The following is a 19,325-nucleotide window of genomic DNA, read 5'->3' on the forward strand; positions in this document are numbered from 1 at the left end:
TTTGGAGTGAGGGACGCGGCAGAGACGGAGATGGGGGTTGGGGTGCGGCTGTAGTTTGTATTTTCACTACTAGAATTCCGGAAAAAAGCCACCAAACTTTAGCGACCAAAGTTGGTATGTCAAGAAAAGCGACCAAAGTTGGTCGCTAAATTGGCGAAAATAATAAAATAATTATTTGATATACATTAGCGACCAAGGTTGGTCGCTACTTGGTCACTAATTTCGTCAAAATATTGACCGGACTGGTCAGACTTGCTTGGTCAAAGGTATATTGAGATTAGCGACCAACGTTGGTCGCTACAGGGGGACCCACTTATAAAATTATAATAATTATAATATTATTTATAAAAAATTATAAAAATATAAATAAATATAATTTAAAATTAGCAACCAAAGTTGGTCACTAATTAAGGGGTAAGCAGATAGTGACCAACTTTGGTCGCTAAAACGGGACCCAGTTATAAAATTTTAATAATTATATTTTTATTTAAAAAAATTATAAAATAAAAAAATATAATTCAAATTTAGCAACCAAAGTTGGTCGCTTACAAAAATAGAGACCAACTTTGGTCGCTAATCTGGGACCCAGTTCTACTTTTAACAATTATATTATTATTTTAAATATTATATAAAATATAAATAAATCTGATTTAAATTTAGCGACCAAAATTTAAATTTATGTATATTTAGCGACCAAAGTTGGTCTCTTTTCAGGTCAACAATGGTCAAAATTAAAAATCACTTTTGTATTTACTATATAAATAATATAAATGTAACCCGTTAAAACTTTTATAATACAAAGGATGAATAGACTAAAATATACTCTAACATGCTATATATGTAGTTAAGCAGTACTGCAAAGCGTGCGTGTGTGTCTATAACCTACTCATATGCATGTATATATATTAACAATAAATTAAAATGTCTCGACTTATATCAATTATATATATATATATAAGCTATATTCGATATAATATTAGCTAATGCGCTAATACTTAGTGCATAGTATAGTATAGTATATATATACTAAGTGTATAGTATAATGTATTATATATCAAGGTATATTCGATATATATAGTATAATATATATATATATATATAGAAGAACATGAAGCGCTCGGAACACAGGGACGTGTTCTTTTAGGTATTGATACACTTGTAAATTGATTCATCGACTTATAACCTACTCATATGCATGTATATATATTAACAATAACTTAAAACGTCTCAACTTATATCAATTAATATATATATATATATATATATATAATATTAGCTAATGCACTAATACTTAGTGCATAGTATAGTATAGTATATATATACTAAGTGTATTATAAATACTAAGTGTATAATATAGTGTATTATATATCAAGGTATATTCGATATATATAGTATAATATAGTATATAGTATATAAAGCTATATATATATATATATATATATATATATATATATATATATATATATATATATATATATATATATATATATAAAAGAACATGAAGCGCTCGGAACGCAGTGACGGGTTTTTTTAGGTATTGATACACTTGTAAATTGATTCATCGACTTATAACCTACTCATATGCATGTATATATATTAACAATAAATTAAAACGTCTCGACTTATATCAATTAATATATGTATATATATAAAATATTTTTTAAAAATATTATATATTTATTTATATATGTATATATATATATATATATAGCTTAAATTGAATTAAAATCCTAAATTTATACTACATATGTACATAATTTTATATTGAATTAAAAGTAATTAATTTTTTTTTAGAAATAGCGACCAACTTTGGTCGCTATTTTGGTCAAACGGGTAAAAAATAGCGACCAACTTTGGTCGCTATTTTGGTCAAAAAGTCAAAACTTATTTAGCTACCAAAAAAGCGACCAAAGTTGGTCGCTATTTTTAATTCCAGTGTCAAAACCGGGTTTCCCCTCCCATTCTTTCAAAAAAATCCCCCAAAATCTCTCTTTTCTCTCTCACACTCAAACCCCCTCTGACTCCCAGCAGTAGCGGTGCCACCCACGCCACCGACGGCAGCAACTCCACCGCCGGCGACCTCCATTCCCAAGGTAGGATTCTCTCTCCTTTCTTTGTTTTTTTCGATATACACTGATTTTGTTTAATTTCTCCATGTTAGAGTTCAAAGTTATATATTATTTTTTCAACCATGTTAGGGTTTAATTTCTCCATGTTAGGGTTCAAAGTTAGCTCAACCATGTTAGGGATCAAAGTTATATATTATTTGCAATTTTTAGGGTTCTTATTAATACATTTATTCCAAAATATTTAGTTTTACCTACTAATTTGGGGAAGAAATTGTTTGAAGAGAAGAAACCCTAAGTGTTGCACATTTAGGATTATGTATTGGAATTTTAGTTTATAAATTAAAATTTTAGGATATGACTTGAATTTTTGTGGATATGAGTTGAACCTTTAGGATATGAATTGAAATTTTTGGTTTATATATTGGAATTTTAGTTTATAAATTGAAATTTTAGGATATGAATTGAACTTTTGTGGATATGAGTTGAACCTTTAGGATATGAATTGAACCTTTAGGATATGAGTTGGACTTTTAGTTTATATATTGGAATTTTAGTTTATAAATTGAAATTTTAGGATATGACTTGAACTTTTGTAGATATGAGTTGAACCTTTAGGATATGAATTGAACATTTAGGATATGAATTAAAAATTCTGATTTATGTATTGGAATTTTAGTTTATAAATTGAAATTTTAGGATATGAATTGAACTTTTGTGGATATGAGTTGAACCTTTAGGATATGAATTGAACCTTTAGGATATGAATTGGACTTTTAGTTTATGTATTGGAATTTTAGTTTATAAATTGAAATTTTAGGATATGACTTGAACTTTTGTGGATATGAGTTGAACCTTTAGGATATGAATTGAACCTTTAGGATATGAATTGGACTTTTAGTTTATGTATTGGAATTTTAGTTTATAAATTGAAATTTTAGGATATGACTTGAACTTTTGTGGATATGAGTTGAACCTTTAGGATATGAATTGAACCTTTAGGATATGAATTGGACTTTTAGTTTATGTATTGGAATTTTAGTTTATAAATTGAAATTTTAGGATATGACTTGAACTTTTGTGGATATGAGTTGAACCTTTAGGATATGAATTGAACCTTTAGGATATGAATTGGACTTTTAGTTTATGTATTGGAATTTTAGTTTATAAATTGAAATTTTAGGATATGACTTGAACTTTTGTGGATATGAGTTGAACCTTTAGGATATGAATTGGACTTTTAGTTTATGTATTGGAATTTTAGTTTATAAATTGAAATTTTAGGATATGACTTGAACTTTTGTGGATATGAGTTGAACCTTTAGGATATGAATTGAACCTTTAGGATATGAATTGGACTTTTAGTTTATGTATTGGAATTTTAGTTTATAAATTGAAATTTTAGGATATGACTTGAACTTTTGTGGATATGAGTTGAACCTTTAGGATATGAATTGAACCTTTAGGATATGAATTGGACTTTTAGTTTATGTATTGGAATTTTAGTTTATAAATTAAAATTTTAGGATATGACTTGAACTTTTGTGGATATGAGTTGAACCTTTAGGATATGAATTGAAATTTTGGTTTATGTATTGGAATTTTAGTTTATAAATTGAAATTTTAGGATATGACTTGAACTTTTGTGGATATGAGTTGAACCTTTAGGATATGAATTGAACCTTTAGGATATTAGTTTATGTATTGGAATTTTAGTTTATAAATTGAAATTTTAGGATATGACTTGAACTTTTGTGGATATGAGTTGAACCTTTAGGATATGAATTGAACCTTTAGGATATGAATTGGACTTTTAGTTTATGTATTGGAATTTTAGTTTATAAATTGAAATTTTAGGATATGACTTGAACTTTTGTGGATATGAGTTGAACCTTTAGGATATGAATTGAACCTTTAGGATATTAGTTTATGTATTGGAATTTTAGTTTATAAATTGAAATTTTAGGATATGACTTGAACTTTTGTGGATATGAGTTGAACCTTTAGGATATGAATTGAACATTTAGGATATGAATTGGACTTTTAGTTTATGTATTGGAATTTTAGTTTATAAATTGAAATTTTAGGATATGACTTGAACTTTTGTGGATATGAGTTGAACCTTTAGGATATGAATTGAACCTTTAGGATATTAGTTTATGTATTGGAATTTTAGTTTATAAATTGAAATTTTAGGATATGACTTGAACTTTTGTGGATATGAGTTGAACCTTTAGGATATGAATTGAACATTTAGGATATGAATTGGACTTTTAGTTTCCTCTTGAAAAATGAAGTAGAGAATTCCTCTATAACCTCTTCTTTTATCTGCTTAGGAAATGTTAAATTTCTACCTACACCATCACTGTTTGAAATACATGCCAGAAATTCAATTCATAGTCCAATTCTTTCCATTACCATCAACCTTGTCGCTCTCAATTAAAATTCTTTTCCTCTTGAAAAATGAAGTAGAGAATTCCTCTATAACCTCTTCTTTTATCTGCTTAGGAAATGTTAAATTCCTACCTGCACCATCACTGTTTGAAAGACATGCCATTGCCTTCTCATCATCATTGTCGCTAATGAGAACAAAAATTGATCAAAGACACACCCTGTTAGGTACTGTATTCAAGTTATTTTCTGTATCCAAGTTCATCCTGAGTAATAGTACCACGAGGATAATCACCAAAGCCACCAGACATCTTTATGATGCCAATGAAGCAAGATGAGATATTCAATGAGACTCGTATTGTAAAGAAGAAGAAAGAGACTGATCCAGAAAGGTGGGTCGAGGGTCGAGCCTCGACTATACATGTAAGTTTTTTACTTTTCATTAAGTATTTTGATTTACTTTTATATAAATTTTGAAATACTAATTCAATATAATTTTTCTTATAGGTTCGCTTCACAGCTGATGTGGGGGAATTCATACGCAGTCAGCCACCTAATGAGTTGGGCGAGGCAATCCAACTTTCGGACGAGGATGCTGAAAGAACACTCCTTGAGTACTTTATATACTTTGAACTAGATAATAGAACCAGTTTTCGAATGAGCTTGTAATAAGCGTTAACTTAGTTTTGTTAGCTTAATATGTTAGTTCTATTGAACTTTATACTTTGTTGCTTTTTATTGTTGTTGTTGTTGTTGTTTATTGTTGTTGTTATTGGCATAAAATGCATGTTTAGGATTTTTGGTAAGCTGACAAGTGGTGTAGCTGCCAAAACAGGCAATTTCTGCCAAAAAATATACTAAGAAAAGCGACCAACTTTGATTGCTAGTTGGTCGCTTTTCCCTTAAAAAAAATAATTTTCTGGGCAATAGCGACCAACCTTGGTCGCTATTTAACCCATATTTCTCAAAAGCGACTAACTTTGGTCGCTATTCCATTTAAAAAAAAATAATTTCTGGAAATATAGTGACCAAAGTTGGTCGCTTATAATTAAAAAAAAATATTTCTTGAAGTTAGCGACCAACTATGGTCGCTTATTTTTTAAAAAAAATTAAAAAAATTAATAAAAAAGCGACCAATCTTGGTCTCTATTTTCCAGATTTTAAAATATAATATTTGGATTAGAGAACAAAGTTGGTCGCTTTTTTATGATTAATAATAAATAAAAAAAATATATTTTACATTTAGTGACCAACTTTGGTCGCCAAAATTATATTATTAAAATAATAAAGCGACCAAAGTTGGTTGCTATAGTCTTTACCCGGAATATTTGGTTCTTTTACCTTAGAGACCAAAGTTGGTCGCTAATTAGCGACCAACTTTGGTCCCTAAAATAAAGGGACCAACAATATTGCGACCAGGCATGTTTGGTCGCTTTTTGGTCTCTTTTAGGCCTATAAGCGACCAACTTTGGTCGCTTTTTGTGGTCGCTTTTTATCGGATTTCTAGTAGTGTTTTAGGTTTAGGGTTAGATGTTATAAGATGGTTTATATTTGGTTAGGGAAAGAGGTATAGGCCATTAGATACAAGTGGATGGATGGTTGGGATTTAATGTAAAGTGGGGCGGGTCAAGGGTTGAAAACGGATAGGTCAGCTGGGTAAGGGGAGTGGGCTGGGCAGATTTGGGCCATGTCTTGGCCGAGATTGGGCCTCAAATTTGGACTATAATCCTTTAAATCCATCCATGACTTAAACCTTTTCTTCTTAAAATATAATTCAATTCTAATTAACTAGGGTAAATTATATCACAATATGAAACTATATATTTTATATATAGTTATTATATAAATTAATACATTAAAAATAAAAGTAGAGAAAAATACGTAAAAATCGTAGTAAAAATAAAAATAAAAATAAAAATATATTGCTATAAAATACTAATGGCCTTAAGTTAAAAATAAGAAAATATATAATGAAACTATTTTTTTGTATTTTTTCAATTTTTGTGCCTTTAAAAATAGAATTAAAATTAATAAAAGAAATGAAATCCTATAGAAATAAACCCAAATAGATATCCTAAAAATACTAGGACTATTAAAAGTAATTCTAATGCGCGGGTCAAAAATTACATGTCCACAGCTACCCCACTTTGACGGGAAACACGAAGTGTTTTTAAACAAAGAACAACAAGATATGTTTTTTGACCCGACTCTTATTTAGAGAAACCAAAAACTACAGAAAAAAGAATGTGACCGAGCCCTGGTATCTGAGCTGCCTACATATCCTTGGCTATAAAGGAATCAGGCCACGTGTAGTTCGGAGTGAGAAGGATGATGGAGTATACCGAGGTAGAGAGTCGAGTGAAGTGCCGTCGAGGTTCCGGTCCGCGGTTCCTGCCATTACATCAACAATAAAAGAAAAAATTACAGCAAAAGTAAAAGAAAATACAAGATCCTATCTACTTCTTGTCTTGAATCTTCCTTGAATCTCTACTTGACCTTCAATATGAAACTGAAAAAATGGACCCTGTTCTTCAGGCGGGCTCCTGATGCTTCTTAAATTTGCGAATTGAAGTAACTCTGAAATGAATTCCCTCGTTCTCCAGGTGGGCACCTACCAATAGCTTGAATTTGGTATAAAATGAGTTCCCTCATTCTCCAGGTGGGTGCCTGACTTCCAAAACTTGAAATGTATTCCCTCGTTATCCAGGTGGGCGCCTGATTGCCAAAACTTGAACTGCATTCCCTCGTTATCCTGGTGGGTGCCTGATTGCTAAAACTTGAACTGTATTCCTTCGTTATCCAGGTGGGCGCCGGATTGCCAAAACTTGAACTGCATTTCCTCGTTATCCAGGTGGGCACTTGATTACTAAAACTTGAACTGTATTCCTTCGTTATCCAGGTGGGTGCCTGATTGCTAAAAAAACTTGAACTGTATTCCCTCGTTATCCAGGCGGGCGCCTGATTGCTAAAACTTGAACTGTATTCCCTCTTTATCCAGGTTGGCGCCTGATTGCTAAAACTTGAATTGTATTCCCTCGTTATCCAGGTGGGTGCCTGATCTACAAAACTTGAAATGTATTCCCTTGTTATCCAGGTGGGCGCCTGACATTTCAACAAAACAGACAAAACAAAAGAAAGTTTTCTGCCCCAGTTTGGGATCCGGGCATATTTGTGAGTGTTAATCGGATCATGTTACCTATAGAGCTCTTAAGAATTTAAAAGCTAAATCCCATTATCCAGGAGTGAAAACTTCAAATTAAATCTCATCTTATGAGTGATAACTTTAAAGCTAAATTATATTTTCTAAAGGGAGAACTTACGCTAAAACTTAAAACTAAATCCCATTATCCAGGAGGGTCCTGAAAACTTAAAACTAAATCTCATTATCCAGGAGGAACCTGAAAATTTTAAATTAAATCTCATTATCCAGGAGGGTCCTGAGAACTTTTAAAATTATATTCCATTATCCAGGAGGGTCCTGAAAATTTAAAATTAAATCCCATTATCCAGGAGGATCCTGAAAATTTTAAATTAAATCCATTATCCAGGAGGGTCCTGAGAACTTTTAAATTAAATCCCATTATCCAATAGGGTCCCGGAAACTTTTAAAATTAAATCTCATTATCCAGAAGGGTCCTGAGAAGTTTTTTAAAATTAAATCCTAATATCTAGAAGGGTCCTGAGAACTTTTTAAAATTAAATCCCATTATTCAGGAGGGTCCTGAAAATATTTAAAACTAAATCCCATTATCAAGGAGGGTCCTAAAAAATTAAAATTAAATCCCATTATCTAGGAGGGTCCTGAAAATTAAAAACTAAATCCCATTATCCAGGAGGGTCCTGGAAACTTTTAAATTAAATCCCATTATCTAGGAGGGTCCTGAAAACTTTTAAAATTAAATCCCATTATCCAGGAGGGTCCTGAGAACTTGATAATGAACTTACCTGAGCCATGATCTCTTCTTGGAGGATTTTGAACAGAATTTCTTGCCCTTAAACCATGCATTCTTTGTGGGAGGGTCCCTGTGGATTAACAAATTTTCTTGCCCTTGTTTCAGACAATTAAAATTTGTTAGTTTGAAAATGTGGTGGTTAGCTTGTGGCATCATTGCTGAGTGTCTGCTTCCGCCACTGCCATGCTTCATTCTGATTAGCTGCTTCGGGCTAACAAGGAGTTGTTTGACCTTTTGATTGGAATTGGACCACAAAACCTCTGCATGACCTGAATCTCTCACACTCACTTGTTGCATTGTGTTTTCATTTTGAAAGTTGCTGAATCCTTGTATTTTCTCAAAATTCAAGATTCACTTGATTGCCTGGACCTCAGTTATCACCATACTGCTTATTCTAAATCAAGTCAATTGTGATGTGCCTGGCCAAACTCCGCTTTGTGCAATTTAGAAGCTGGTAGTAGGCTTTGAAATCCTTTCCTGCTTGTTCGACAAGGGCTAATTCGAAAGAGACTCATAAAGATAGACTCAAGGAGCAAAGTGAAATGATTTTTGACAAAATGAACAAATGAAAATTTTGAACACAGATGACTATGTGAAGAAGAATGAGAAAAAGAAGACTTATCTGAGGGCAGCAGCCAACTCCAATGATCATGACATGCATTTCGGACTGATCAGCCTAATCCGCCCAACCAATCATATTTTCAGTTTATGTCATGTCTTCATACTTCAAAAAAATCAGGCTTTCACTGATCCAATTCCCCTGTAAAGTCACGAGCCTCATTCGACTTGCAGTGCCCCGAAGGTTTTTCACCGACAAGCCTCTCTCATTTGTTCATCTCTCAACTCACCATCGCCTTACGGTGCCCGTGAGGGTTTTCACCAATAAAACTCTCTCATTTTAAATTTTCTCTCAGCTCACCATTGCCTTACGGTGCCCATGAAGGTTTTCACCGGGTAAGACTCTCTCATTTTATTCATTTTTTCTTTGTGCCCATAAACAAAGTGTTACCCATGATGTAAATCATACCTCTATCTCGCTTGACCTGACATCCTCAAAGATTGATCGGAAGGTCTTTATTTGGACCGTAATGTAGGCTTTTGGACAGGGTTAGAAAGAAAGGGTGGCATGAAGGCTCAAACTAATTTAAAATGAAAAAGGGGTCAAAATTACAACTTTTGGAATCAGATCTTTTCAAAACAAAAACTTCTGCCCCAGTTTCTTTGGGTCTGGGGAATTTTAATTTTTATTTTAATGGGACCGAACCGTAAGACTGCCTACGTATCCTTAAAAGGAATCAGGTCGAACATATTTCAAAAGAAGGTTGTTTGTGTTTGTTGCTTTTTTTTTCTTCTTCTTCTTCTCTTTTTTTTTCTTTCTTTTTTTTTCTTTTCTTCTTCTTCTTCTTCTTCTTCTTCTTCTTCTTTTCTTCTCCTTCTCTTTTTTTTATCATTCATTTTTCGTTCTATAATTCTACTCCTGATTACAAAAGAGGGGTATGAAAGAAAATAAATAAGGCTCGAAAGGGGTAGCAAAGGATGAAAGTGTTTGGGTAACAGAACAAAATGCCTTCGTCATTTCAATTTTGAACTTGCCAAGTACAAAATACAATTGAAGGTAAGCAAAGAAATCATACATAGTACCTCTTAACTGCATCAGAATTGATAGCCATATCTACACATTTGCCTTCTATGTCTGTTAAATACAAAGCACTGTTGGGCAACACTCTTGTCACAACGAATAGTCCCTGCCAGTTTGGGACGAACTTGCCTTTAGCTTCAGCCTGATGAGGAAGGATGTGTTTCAATACCAGCTGGCCCACTTCAAGTTTTCGAGGACGCATCTTCTTATTGTATGCTCTTGCCATTCTCTTCTGATACAATTGACCATGACATACTGCAGCCAATCTTTTCTCATCAATCAAACTCAACTGGTCGAGCCGGGTTTTGACCCACTCATCATCATTATCAATTTCAGCTTCTGCAATGATCTAAAGGGATGGAATCTCAACCTCCGCAGATATAACCGCGTCAATTCCATATACCAGCAAATAAGGAGTTGCACCTACTGAAGTGCGAGCAGTAGTGCGATAACCTAGTAAGGCAAAAGGCAGATTTTCATGCCACTGCCTAGAACCTTGAACCATCTTATGAAGTATCTTCTTTATGTTCTTGTTAGCAGCCTCAACAGCTCCATTTGCCTTGGTGTCACACCTCCTTTTTACTACATCCCGTGAAGAGCATAAATATAGGGGAGTTTTTCCAATTAAAGGACAATCGAAACAGGATTTGTTTGTTTAAAAATTCAGAGTCGCCACTTGGGATAATTTATGGTGTCCCAAGTCACCGGTTCGAATCCCGAATCGAGAAAAAGCTTGACTCTGTTTAACAGTCTGCGAACCAGAAATCCGGGTAAAGAATTCTGTTAACCCGGGAGAAGGTGTTAGGCATTCCAGAGTCCCGTGATTCTAGCACGGTCGCTTAGCAATTTATACTTGGCTTAAATTATTTAAATACTCATTTTTAGGACCTATGTGCATTTATCTATTAATCGCTTTAAATCACTTGATTATTCGTAGTTAAAGAATTGAGTTACGCGTAAGTATACTCTTTTCCTTTGGCGCGTCAAAAATCATGTCACGCGAACGTGTCCATAATTAATAACGCTTTGTTTATTTATTTCAGAAAATTTGGTTGAAGTTGCGCAAATGTATCCCTCAAGTTACTTTTAGAATTTGCAATCATGTCACGCGGACGTGTCCACAATTGCAATGGTATATTAAACATGCCTAAAGCAAACTACGAATGTACAATTATTTTCCTAAAGCCAACGTGAGATTGTTGTGAGGCCAAAAGGACTCTTAGGAGCATACAACATATGGGTGTTACAATTACAATTTCAACATATGGATGGTAAGCAACCCCCACTTCCAACCGAGAGTTTGTGAGTTCGAGTCTCCCCAAGAGCAAGGTGGGAAGTTCTTGGAGGGAAGGATGCCGGGGGTCTATTTGGAAACAGCCTCTCTACCCTAGGGTAGGGGTAATGTCTGCGTACACACTACCCTCCCCAGACCCCACTAAGTGGGATTATACTGGGTTGTTGTTGTTGTTGTTGTTGTTGTCTACTTCATTTTGTTTTAGCCTTCATTTAGGTTACATGTTATACACATTTAGGCTACATGCTATACACGTCAGAATGGAACACACGACTAAATCTAAACTAATAATGGAATGTGCACTGACCAAAAGTGAGACAAACGAAGCCTCCCCTTTTTAAAGAAAAAGATCAAAAATAAATATATATAAAAAATAGTAAAGAAAACTAGTAAGCAATTTTGATTCGAATAAAATAAGATATGTAATCCAAAAAACTATCTACTCTGTTATTTTTATAAAAATGAGTCCATGATAATTAAATACCAACAGAAACTTCATACTTCATTCTTGGAAGCTTGGATGCACAACAAAATTACTCAATATTACTACTAAGCTAGTAAAACATGGAAGGGTCTTATGAGAAATTTGGCCATGATATTCCAAATAGAGTAGAACAAGAAAACTTCCTTAAGCCACGAAAATAAAGTAGACAACTGATTTCCTCTTTAAACCCATGTACCCTCAGATTTAAAATTGAACAAAATTCATATCCTCAATCCATGAAACTTAAGATTTTGCAATAAGTTTTAATAGCTCTTTCATGTTTCAGTCATATATAAAAAAACAGATTAAAGTAAGAAAGAGAGATAGAATAGACCTGAGAGTTTAGCTTTCGATTAATAGGGTTTTGGCAATTACAACAAGTGAAACGAGCCAAATGAATAGATCCACAACAGAAGATTTCAGCTGAAATTTCCAAGCAACGACTGCTAACCTCGCCGAAACTCGACCGGACCTCGAAACCAGCATTACCTCGACGTACGACCGGAACACTTGAGTTTACAGCGTCGTCGAGTTTCAGCGGCTCGAACTTGATGGAAAAAATGGACAGCGATAACCATAGACAGGAACCAACATACAACAACTTCCACACGACTCGAACTCACAAACGACTCCAAACTTCAGCTGCCTTACGCTCGTTCCCTCACTACGTTCATGTGCGTGACTGTGTGTGTGCGAAGGTGAAGCTCGCCGGATATGGCGTTGCTGGAAGAAGGTACGGCGGGTCAAGGTCGACGAGATGGGTGATGGGGAGCTGGTTGTTGGGTCGTTTCGCTAGGGTGGGCTCGTTGGAAGCTGCTGGTATGAGGTCGCTTGGTTCTACTTGTCGCGTTTGGAACTCGTTATTCCGACGAGCTGGTGGAGCTCGTTTTTCCTGGCGAGTTTCAGGCCATGGCCACTGGTTTACCAGACTCCGACAGAGGTGGGGCTATGTCATTTGGACTGAACAACGTCGGCAGCGTGGTTGAGGAAGGGAGGTGGTCGTTGGTGCATGTGTGCATTTTCACTGGTTGTTTCCGGCGAGGGGGTGTTTGTTGGTTTTGATGTTAAAGAAAAGGCAGTTGGGAGAGGGGTGTTTGAAGATGACGACGCGAGGGGTGGGGGGGGTCGTTCTCTGGTGTCGAGTTCTAAAGAAGACGATGCGCAGCTTCAGCGTATTTTTGCTTTCAGCCCTTTTTCGTTCTTCTTTTTCCTTTTTCCTTTTTCTTCTTTTTATATTGTAGGTTTTTTGGTAGGGTTTTTAGGTTAAGGGGTATGGGCCTAGGAATTATGGGCTTGACAACTGTGAGCTAGGTCCAAAATTAAGCCTAAAAATGGGTTGCTCGAGCCCAAGTTCTATTCTTTCGCTGCGAACGAGATTAAAAATACGGGCCCATTTATTAATTATTACTACTATTCAAATAATTATTAAAATAAAACTAACCATTAAAACAAATCTATTTTTGGTATTTTCAAATATCATATTAAAATAAAAATACGATACTATTTTTGTAAATTTTTTAGATTAAAAATGACTACAAAACATTAATGAACCTATTTTTGTAAATTTTTGTTTTCTTGTAATAAAATAGAGTAAATGAGTCAAAATTACTTAAAATATCTATATTATGCCTAAATTAAATATTTACGCGCGAGTGGAGTTCCGATGCATGATCTTGAACTGTTGGCATACCTCTTTCATCAAATGACTGTTGAGATTAGTAGCATTGTCTGTGATGATCATCTTGGAAATTCTGAATCGACAAACGATATTTGAATGAACAAAATCCATCACTGCCTTCTTGGTCACGGACTTGAAAGTTATAGCTTCGACCCACTTGGTAAAGTAATCAATGGCCACCAAGATAAACCTATGCCCGTTTGACGCTGATGGCTCAATTGGTCTAATGACATCCATGCCCTAAGCAACAAAAGGCCAAGGTACAGAAATTGTGTGTAACTCAGACGGGGGAGAATGAATCAAATCACCGTGTACTTGGCATTGATGACATTTGCGAACAAAGCTGATGCAATCTCGTTCCATGGTGAGCCAATAATAACCTGCTCGAAGTATCTTCTTTGCCAAGACATACCCATTCATATGCGACCCGCAAACTCCAGAATGTACTTCAGCCATGATAGTTGAAGCTTCTTTAGCATCTATGCACCTCAGCAGTCCTAAATCTGGAGTCCTCTTGTACATGATTCCCCCACTTAAGAAAAATCCACTAGCCAGACGTCGAATGGTTCTCTTTTGGTCACATGTGGCTTGTACTGGATATAGCCCCGACCTGATGTGTTCCTTGATATCATGGAACCAAGGTTCACCATCAATTTCTTCTTCAACTACATTATAATAAGCATGTTAATCACGAACTTGGATATGCACGGGGTCGACATAAGCCTTGTCCGGATGATGTAACATTGACGACAGAGTAGCCAAAGCATCGGCAATCTCATTGTGAATCCTGGGAGTATGTCTAAATTCTACCGACCTGAATCATTGATAAAAATCATGCAGACACTGTCGGTATGGTATAAGCTTCAAGTCCCGGGTCTCCCATTCTCGTTGAATCTGATGAACCAACAAATCTGAATCTCCCAGTGTCGCACCTCCTTTTTACTCACGCCCGCAAGGCGTGGAGGGAGTTTTCTCCAATTTAAGGACAGTCGAAACGGGATTTATTTAATTATTTAAGAGTCGCCACCTGGGAATTTTAAGGCGTCCCAAGTCACCAATTTCAATCCCTGAATCGAGGAGAATATGACTCTGTTTATTATTCTACGAACCAGAAATCCTGAGTAAGGAATTCTGTTAATCCGGAAGAAGGTGTTAGGCATTTCCGAATTCCGTGGTTCTAGCACGGTCGCTTAACTATTTTTATTATTGGCTTAATTATCTTGATTTTATTAAATATATTGATGTTACATGATTTTACTACCGCTTATACTTATTGTGATTGAAGACCCTTCTTTGAATCGAATTACGCGTACGTATATTCGTGTTATAAATTTAAAAATGCGGAATTGTGTCACGCGTACGTGTACACGATAACTTTTGGTAATATATTTATTAAACAGTCATTTTTCGAAATTGTGTCGAATCAAGAATATTTATTTTTTTTCTTAAATATTGAACCGTACATCTCGGGTTTTTATGAAATTGATTTAACGCCTTTGGAAAAATCTTTTTATTAAATATTCGCTCGAAATTGCGCGTACGCATAATCCGAATTTTTGCTTTTAAAAATATAATTAAGGTACGCGAACGTATCCCTAATTGCGCAAAATATTTGTAATGATATTAGGGATTTTTCCACAAATTGTTTATTATATTATGAGAAATCTTCATTTAAGATACCCTTTAATTCTTGAAAAAGAATTCACAATTTATTGAATGTTGCCCGTTGATTATAATTTCCGCATATAACATGTTCATCCAAGACTATTCAAATTCAAAATAAAGAATAAGAACATGATTAATACTATTCTTCACAAATACAACATATATATCTACATGCCCAATAATGAATTGTATATGAAACTAAAAATGATTTATAAAGGGAAGAATATATATATATATTTTTTTTAAGAACTTTTATTATTTCTATTTAGTGCAAGTCCTATTTCTAATTGTTGTTGATAAAAGTGTTGCAATTTGTATATCTCATCTTATTCTCATATACTTGCTTTTAATCTAATATGCCTAATTATTTATTTAGGATGGTAAATAGGCATCAAATTGATAATAAAGGGCATTATTGTACAAATTAATTAACAACATTGCCTTACAGGCCACCTATTTGTATGTCTTGAAACATTCGTAGCACTTTAACATCATAATGAGCCATAACAACTCAACTCACCATCCACTAATGGTTCTATAAATACCTGTTATCATACCACATAAGAACGTACAACTTATATCATTCCATCCATAACTAAATCAAGTATAAGAATAAACTAGCAATATGGTTTTGATATTTTCACTCTATTCTAACAACGCCACAAGGCCTAGTAAATGGCCAATCCTTATGTCATGTTTCTTACCTTGATAGTTCAAATATGATTAAACTAATGAGATGAAGGGCTAACATTATTACAAAGCTTTATACGAACTTTCAAAGTAAGACAATTAGCTCATAGCTATCAAATTGAATTCACTACTAATTAACTAACATGAAACAAAAAAATGAAATTTAAACTGATAAAATTGGACAAATGGAAAATAGAATTTCAATTCAAGCTTCATTGATGAGTCATGTTGAATCTCTTTCCAACTTAAAATTTAAAAGACATGTACCTGAAAATGAAGGTAGAAGGAGTAAATTTCAGCAGTTGCAGCAGTAACAAATTCAGCAGAATATACCAGTGTTCAACAGATTTGGTCAACAAAACAAGGCCCGAGGAACTCAGAAACACAGTACAAGACTTCTTTAAAAGTTTCAGATTTTAAAACTGAACAATCTGTCTGATTCTACAACTTTAGAAAAGGAAAACTGAAAAGCTCTTAACTTCAAAAATCAGCCTTAATACTAGTGTCTGATGTAGAATTCTTTTTACTATTTCCGATTTTTTTTCTTCTATCCTATATCTGATTCTGTTCTTCTCAATTTTCAGATTTCTATTTCTGATTTTTCTCAATGTATCTCTCTCAGTCTTTCTCTGAAAAAGCTCTTAAATCAGCCTCTCTTCTAAACTCTCTGAAAAAAACTGCCTTTCAGAATTTAAAGGAGTAAAATCTCTGTCTGAAAGCTTTCTGTGTATATGTATCTCTGTGTGTATATTCCCTAATGCCTTAAAAATCATATCCTTTCCTCTAATGTCTGTCCCTCTATTTATACAGGTCTGCCCCCTCTCTTAAGTGCTGTCTGAACCCCTTTCTTCTTTTTAAAAATCAGAAAATCCCATTAAAACTGCTTTTTAATACTTTAAGTGATCTTATCCTGATTTTAAGCAGCCTCATTACCCTTTGTTCCCCATTATTACTCATTAACTAATAGCCATTATCACTCCACTATCAGCTCACTATTATATCATATTACCCTCACTATTCTGTCCCAAAAAATGTCCCAGATTTTCTACTGTAATTACTGTCCCAGTATTTAACAAGTTATCTGAATTTAAACTTGTCTAGCAGCTAACAACCAATCTTATGATTAATCTCCTAATACAATTGTGTTTAAATCACACTCTGTAAAAATTGAAATTAAGCCTAAACATCATAATAACATCATACTGAACAAAGAACAATTTAAATTGAACCTCAACATTGGACTAGTATCAGGCAAACACAGGAGCATTGTCAATATACTGACAATGCCCTGTTCAGAAAACAATATATACACAACATTCATTTGAATTTACTGATTTGCAAACAAACATGATTTAATTGACTAGTATTAATTAGTCGACTATTTACAACATTTGTCAACAAACAGTACATAACAATAGAAACAGATTGTTTCAATCAGTATTATCATGAATGAGAATTCATAATATAACTAATCGACGAACTTAATCGAGTCGATTACTCACATTGTAAATAATCACAACCAACAGAAACTGTTTCATATTTTGATCATATAGACGAGTATGATACAGTAGAACAACAAAAGATGGGAAAATTACACAGACTCATGAAACAAACATAAAATACACGTAGAATACACAAAAGAAATAGAAAAAAATACCTCTGAATCTTCAAATTTATTCAGGCACAGACTCAATCTTGAATTCGGATATTTTTGAGGCTGAACAGACTTTATTCGAAGTATTCTCAGTTGAGAATACCTCGATTAAAGTCTATTAGACCTCAATCTTTCACTCGAATCAGAAAAATTCCAAGATTGGAAAATTTTTAGGGTTTCTGGTTCTTGGATCTTAAATCCGAACATTTCCGGGCTGATTCGAAGGGAACCAAAGATGACACAAGGGTGAGGGGAGCCTAGGGGTCATTTGGTGTCATTTTAGAACAAGTCTGAGTTTGTTCTTGTTTGGTCCGAATCTTCAAAAGAAGATTCGAAGAGTTCTGAGGGGATTCGAACCAAACCAACACTAGATCCATAACGAGGCATGCTAGGGGGTGCTATGGTGTTAACTAGGTGCTGTTTGGTTTAGATCTGAGCTTGGCTCGAATCTTCAAATGAAGATTCGAGAACCTTCAGGGAGATTCGAACCAAGCAGATAACATATTCGGATAGAGGGTGTTCAGGGGGTTTTGGGGTGTTAAGGTGGTGACTTTCAGGCGATGGGATCCTAGGGCGGCTAGGGTTAGGGGTGGGTTTCGGAAGGGATGATGAACAGTAGAGAGGAGGGGGTGTTCAGTTAGGGGCCGGGGTAGGGGTTTGGGCCTTATATAGGGGTGGGGTGGATTGATCTCATCCATTGGATCAATTAAGATGCACGGTTGAGATCAATCCACTTAACCAAACGACATCGTTTGGTTTAAGTTGGGGAAAGGGGTCAACCCGGGGGTGAAATGGATCGGGTCTGGGTGAGTTTTTGAGGCCGTGGGATCAAGATGGATGAACGGTTCAGATTTGATTGCCCTAAACGTCGTCGTTTCATTTATGCAGGGGCTGAACTGGACCGTTTGATTGAAATGAATCAACGGCCCAGATTAAAAATCCAGAAGCGACGTCGTTTGAGTCCTGTATGGGACTGGTTGACATGGACCGGGTCCTTTGAGTGTTTTGGGCCTGATTTTTGTTTAAAAATTCTTGGCCCAGGTCCGTTTCTATCATTCCCCATTCTTTAATTTTCTAATTAAATTCTTAATTATTAAATTCCTAATTAAAATTATAAAAACAAAATTACCCTTACAAAGATAAATTACCTATTAATACATAGACAAAACATTAATCACACAGTGGAATATTTAAAATAGAACTATTGCATATTTTTTTGTGATTTTGTTTAAATTATCTTTTAAATACATAATTAAATCCTATATGTATGCAACATGTATTTTATTTTAATTTTCAATTTATTATGATAAAGTAAACATTTACGGACATAACACAAATATTTAACTCCACGCAAATTCAAGAATTACACAGTAAAAGAAATTTATTTTATTTTTTGATTTATTTTGGAGTAGTTTTCGTAAGGCAAAAATCACGTGCTCACAGCTGCCCCTCTTTGTGCGGAAACTCGAAGAGTTTTCGTGCAAAGATAAAGTGAGCGGATACGAGCGATTTTTGCCCGTTCGAATACTCCGTGGGAAGCATTTTTGAAAGATTTGACCGAACCTCTGCTTCAAAGGTTTCCTACATATCCTTGGCTATAAAGGAATCAGGTCAATGCAGTTCGGGAATTTTGGGTAGCTGGGACTACCGTGGGACTGTGATGTTACTGCTGCTTCGTGCTGTTTTTACTGCTTGCTGACCTCCTTATTACACCTTACTTCAAAGGTAATACAAAAATTAAACTAGATTATGGTACAGGAATTATAAAAATCTTAGCTAGATCATGCCCTTGCGTTTCTTGTTGTCTTGAT

The 19,325-nt window shown here is 34.5% G+C and overlaps 1 protein-coding gene across 1 annotated transcript in view; it reads right to left on the reverse strand.

Annotated features, from left to right (window-relative positions):
• Nucleotides 1–8,068: 8,068 nt before the first annotated feature.
• Nucleotides 8,069–19,325, reverse strand: part of LOC138873674 (uncharacterized) — a 32,510-nt gene continuing 21,253 nt past the window's right edge. The window contains exons 9-12 of the mRNA XM_070152150.1: nt 10,453–10,631; nt 10,052–10,398; nt 8,403–8,480; nt 8,069–8,093 (exon numbers count right to left, since the gene is read on the reverse strand). Coding sequence (XP_070008251.1) covers nt 8,069–8,093; nt 8,403–8,480; nt 10,052–10,398; nt 10,453–10,631 — 629 coding nt within the window. The remainder of the gene's footprint in view (nt 8,094–8,402; nt 8,481–10,051; nt 10,399–10,452; nt 10,632–19,325) is intronic.

Source organism: Nicotiana sylvestris, chromosome 7 (genome assembly GCF_000393655.2).
Source record: "Nicotiana sylvestris chromosome 7, ASM39365v2, whole genome shotgun sequence".
NCBI classification, from domain to species: domain Eukaryota; kingdom Viridiplantae; phylum Streptophyta; class Magnoliopsida; order Solanales; family Solanaceae; genus Nicotiana; species Nicotiana sylvestris.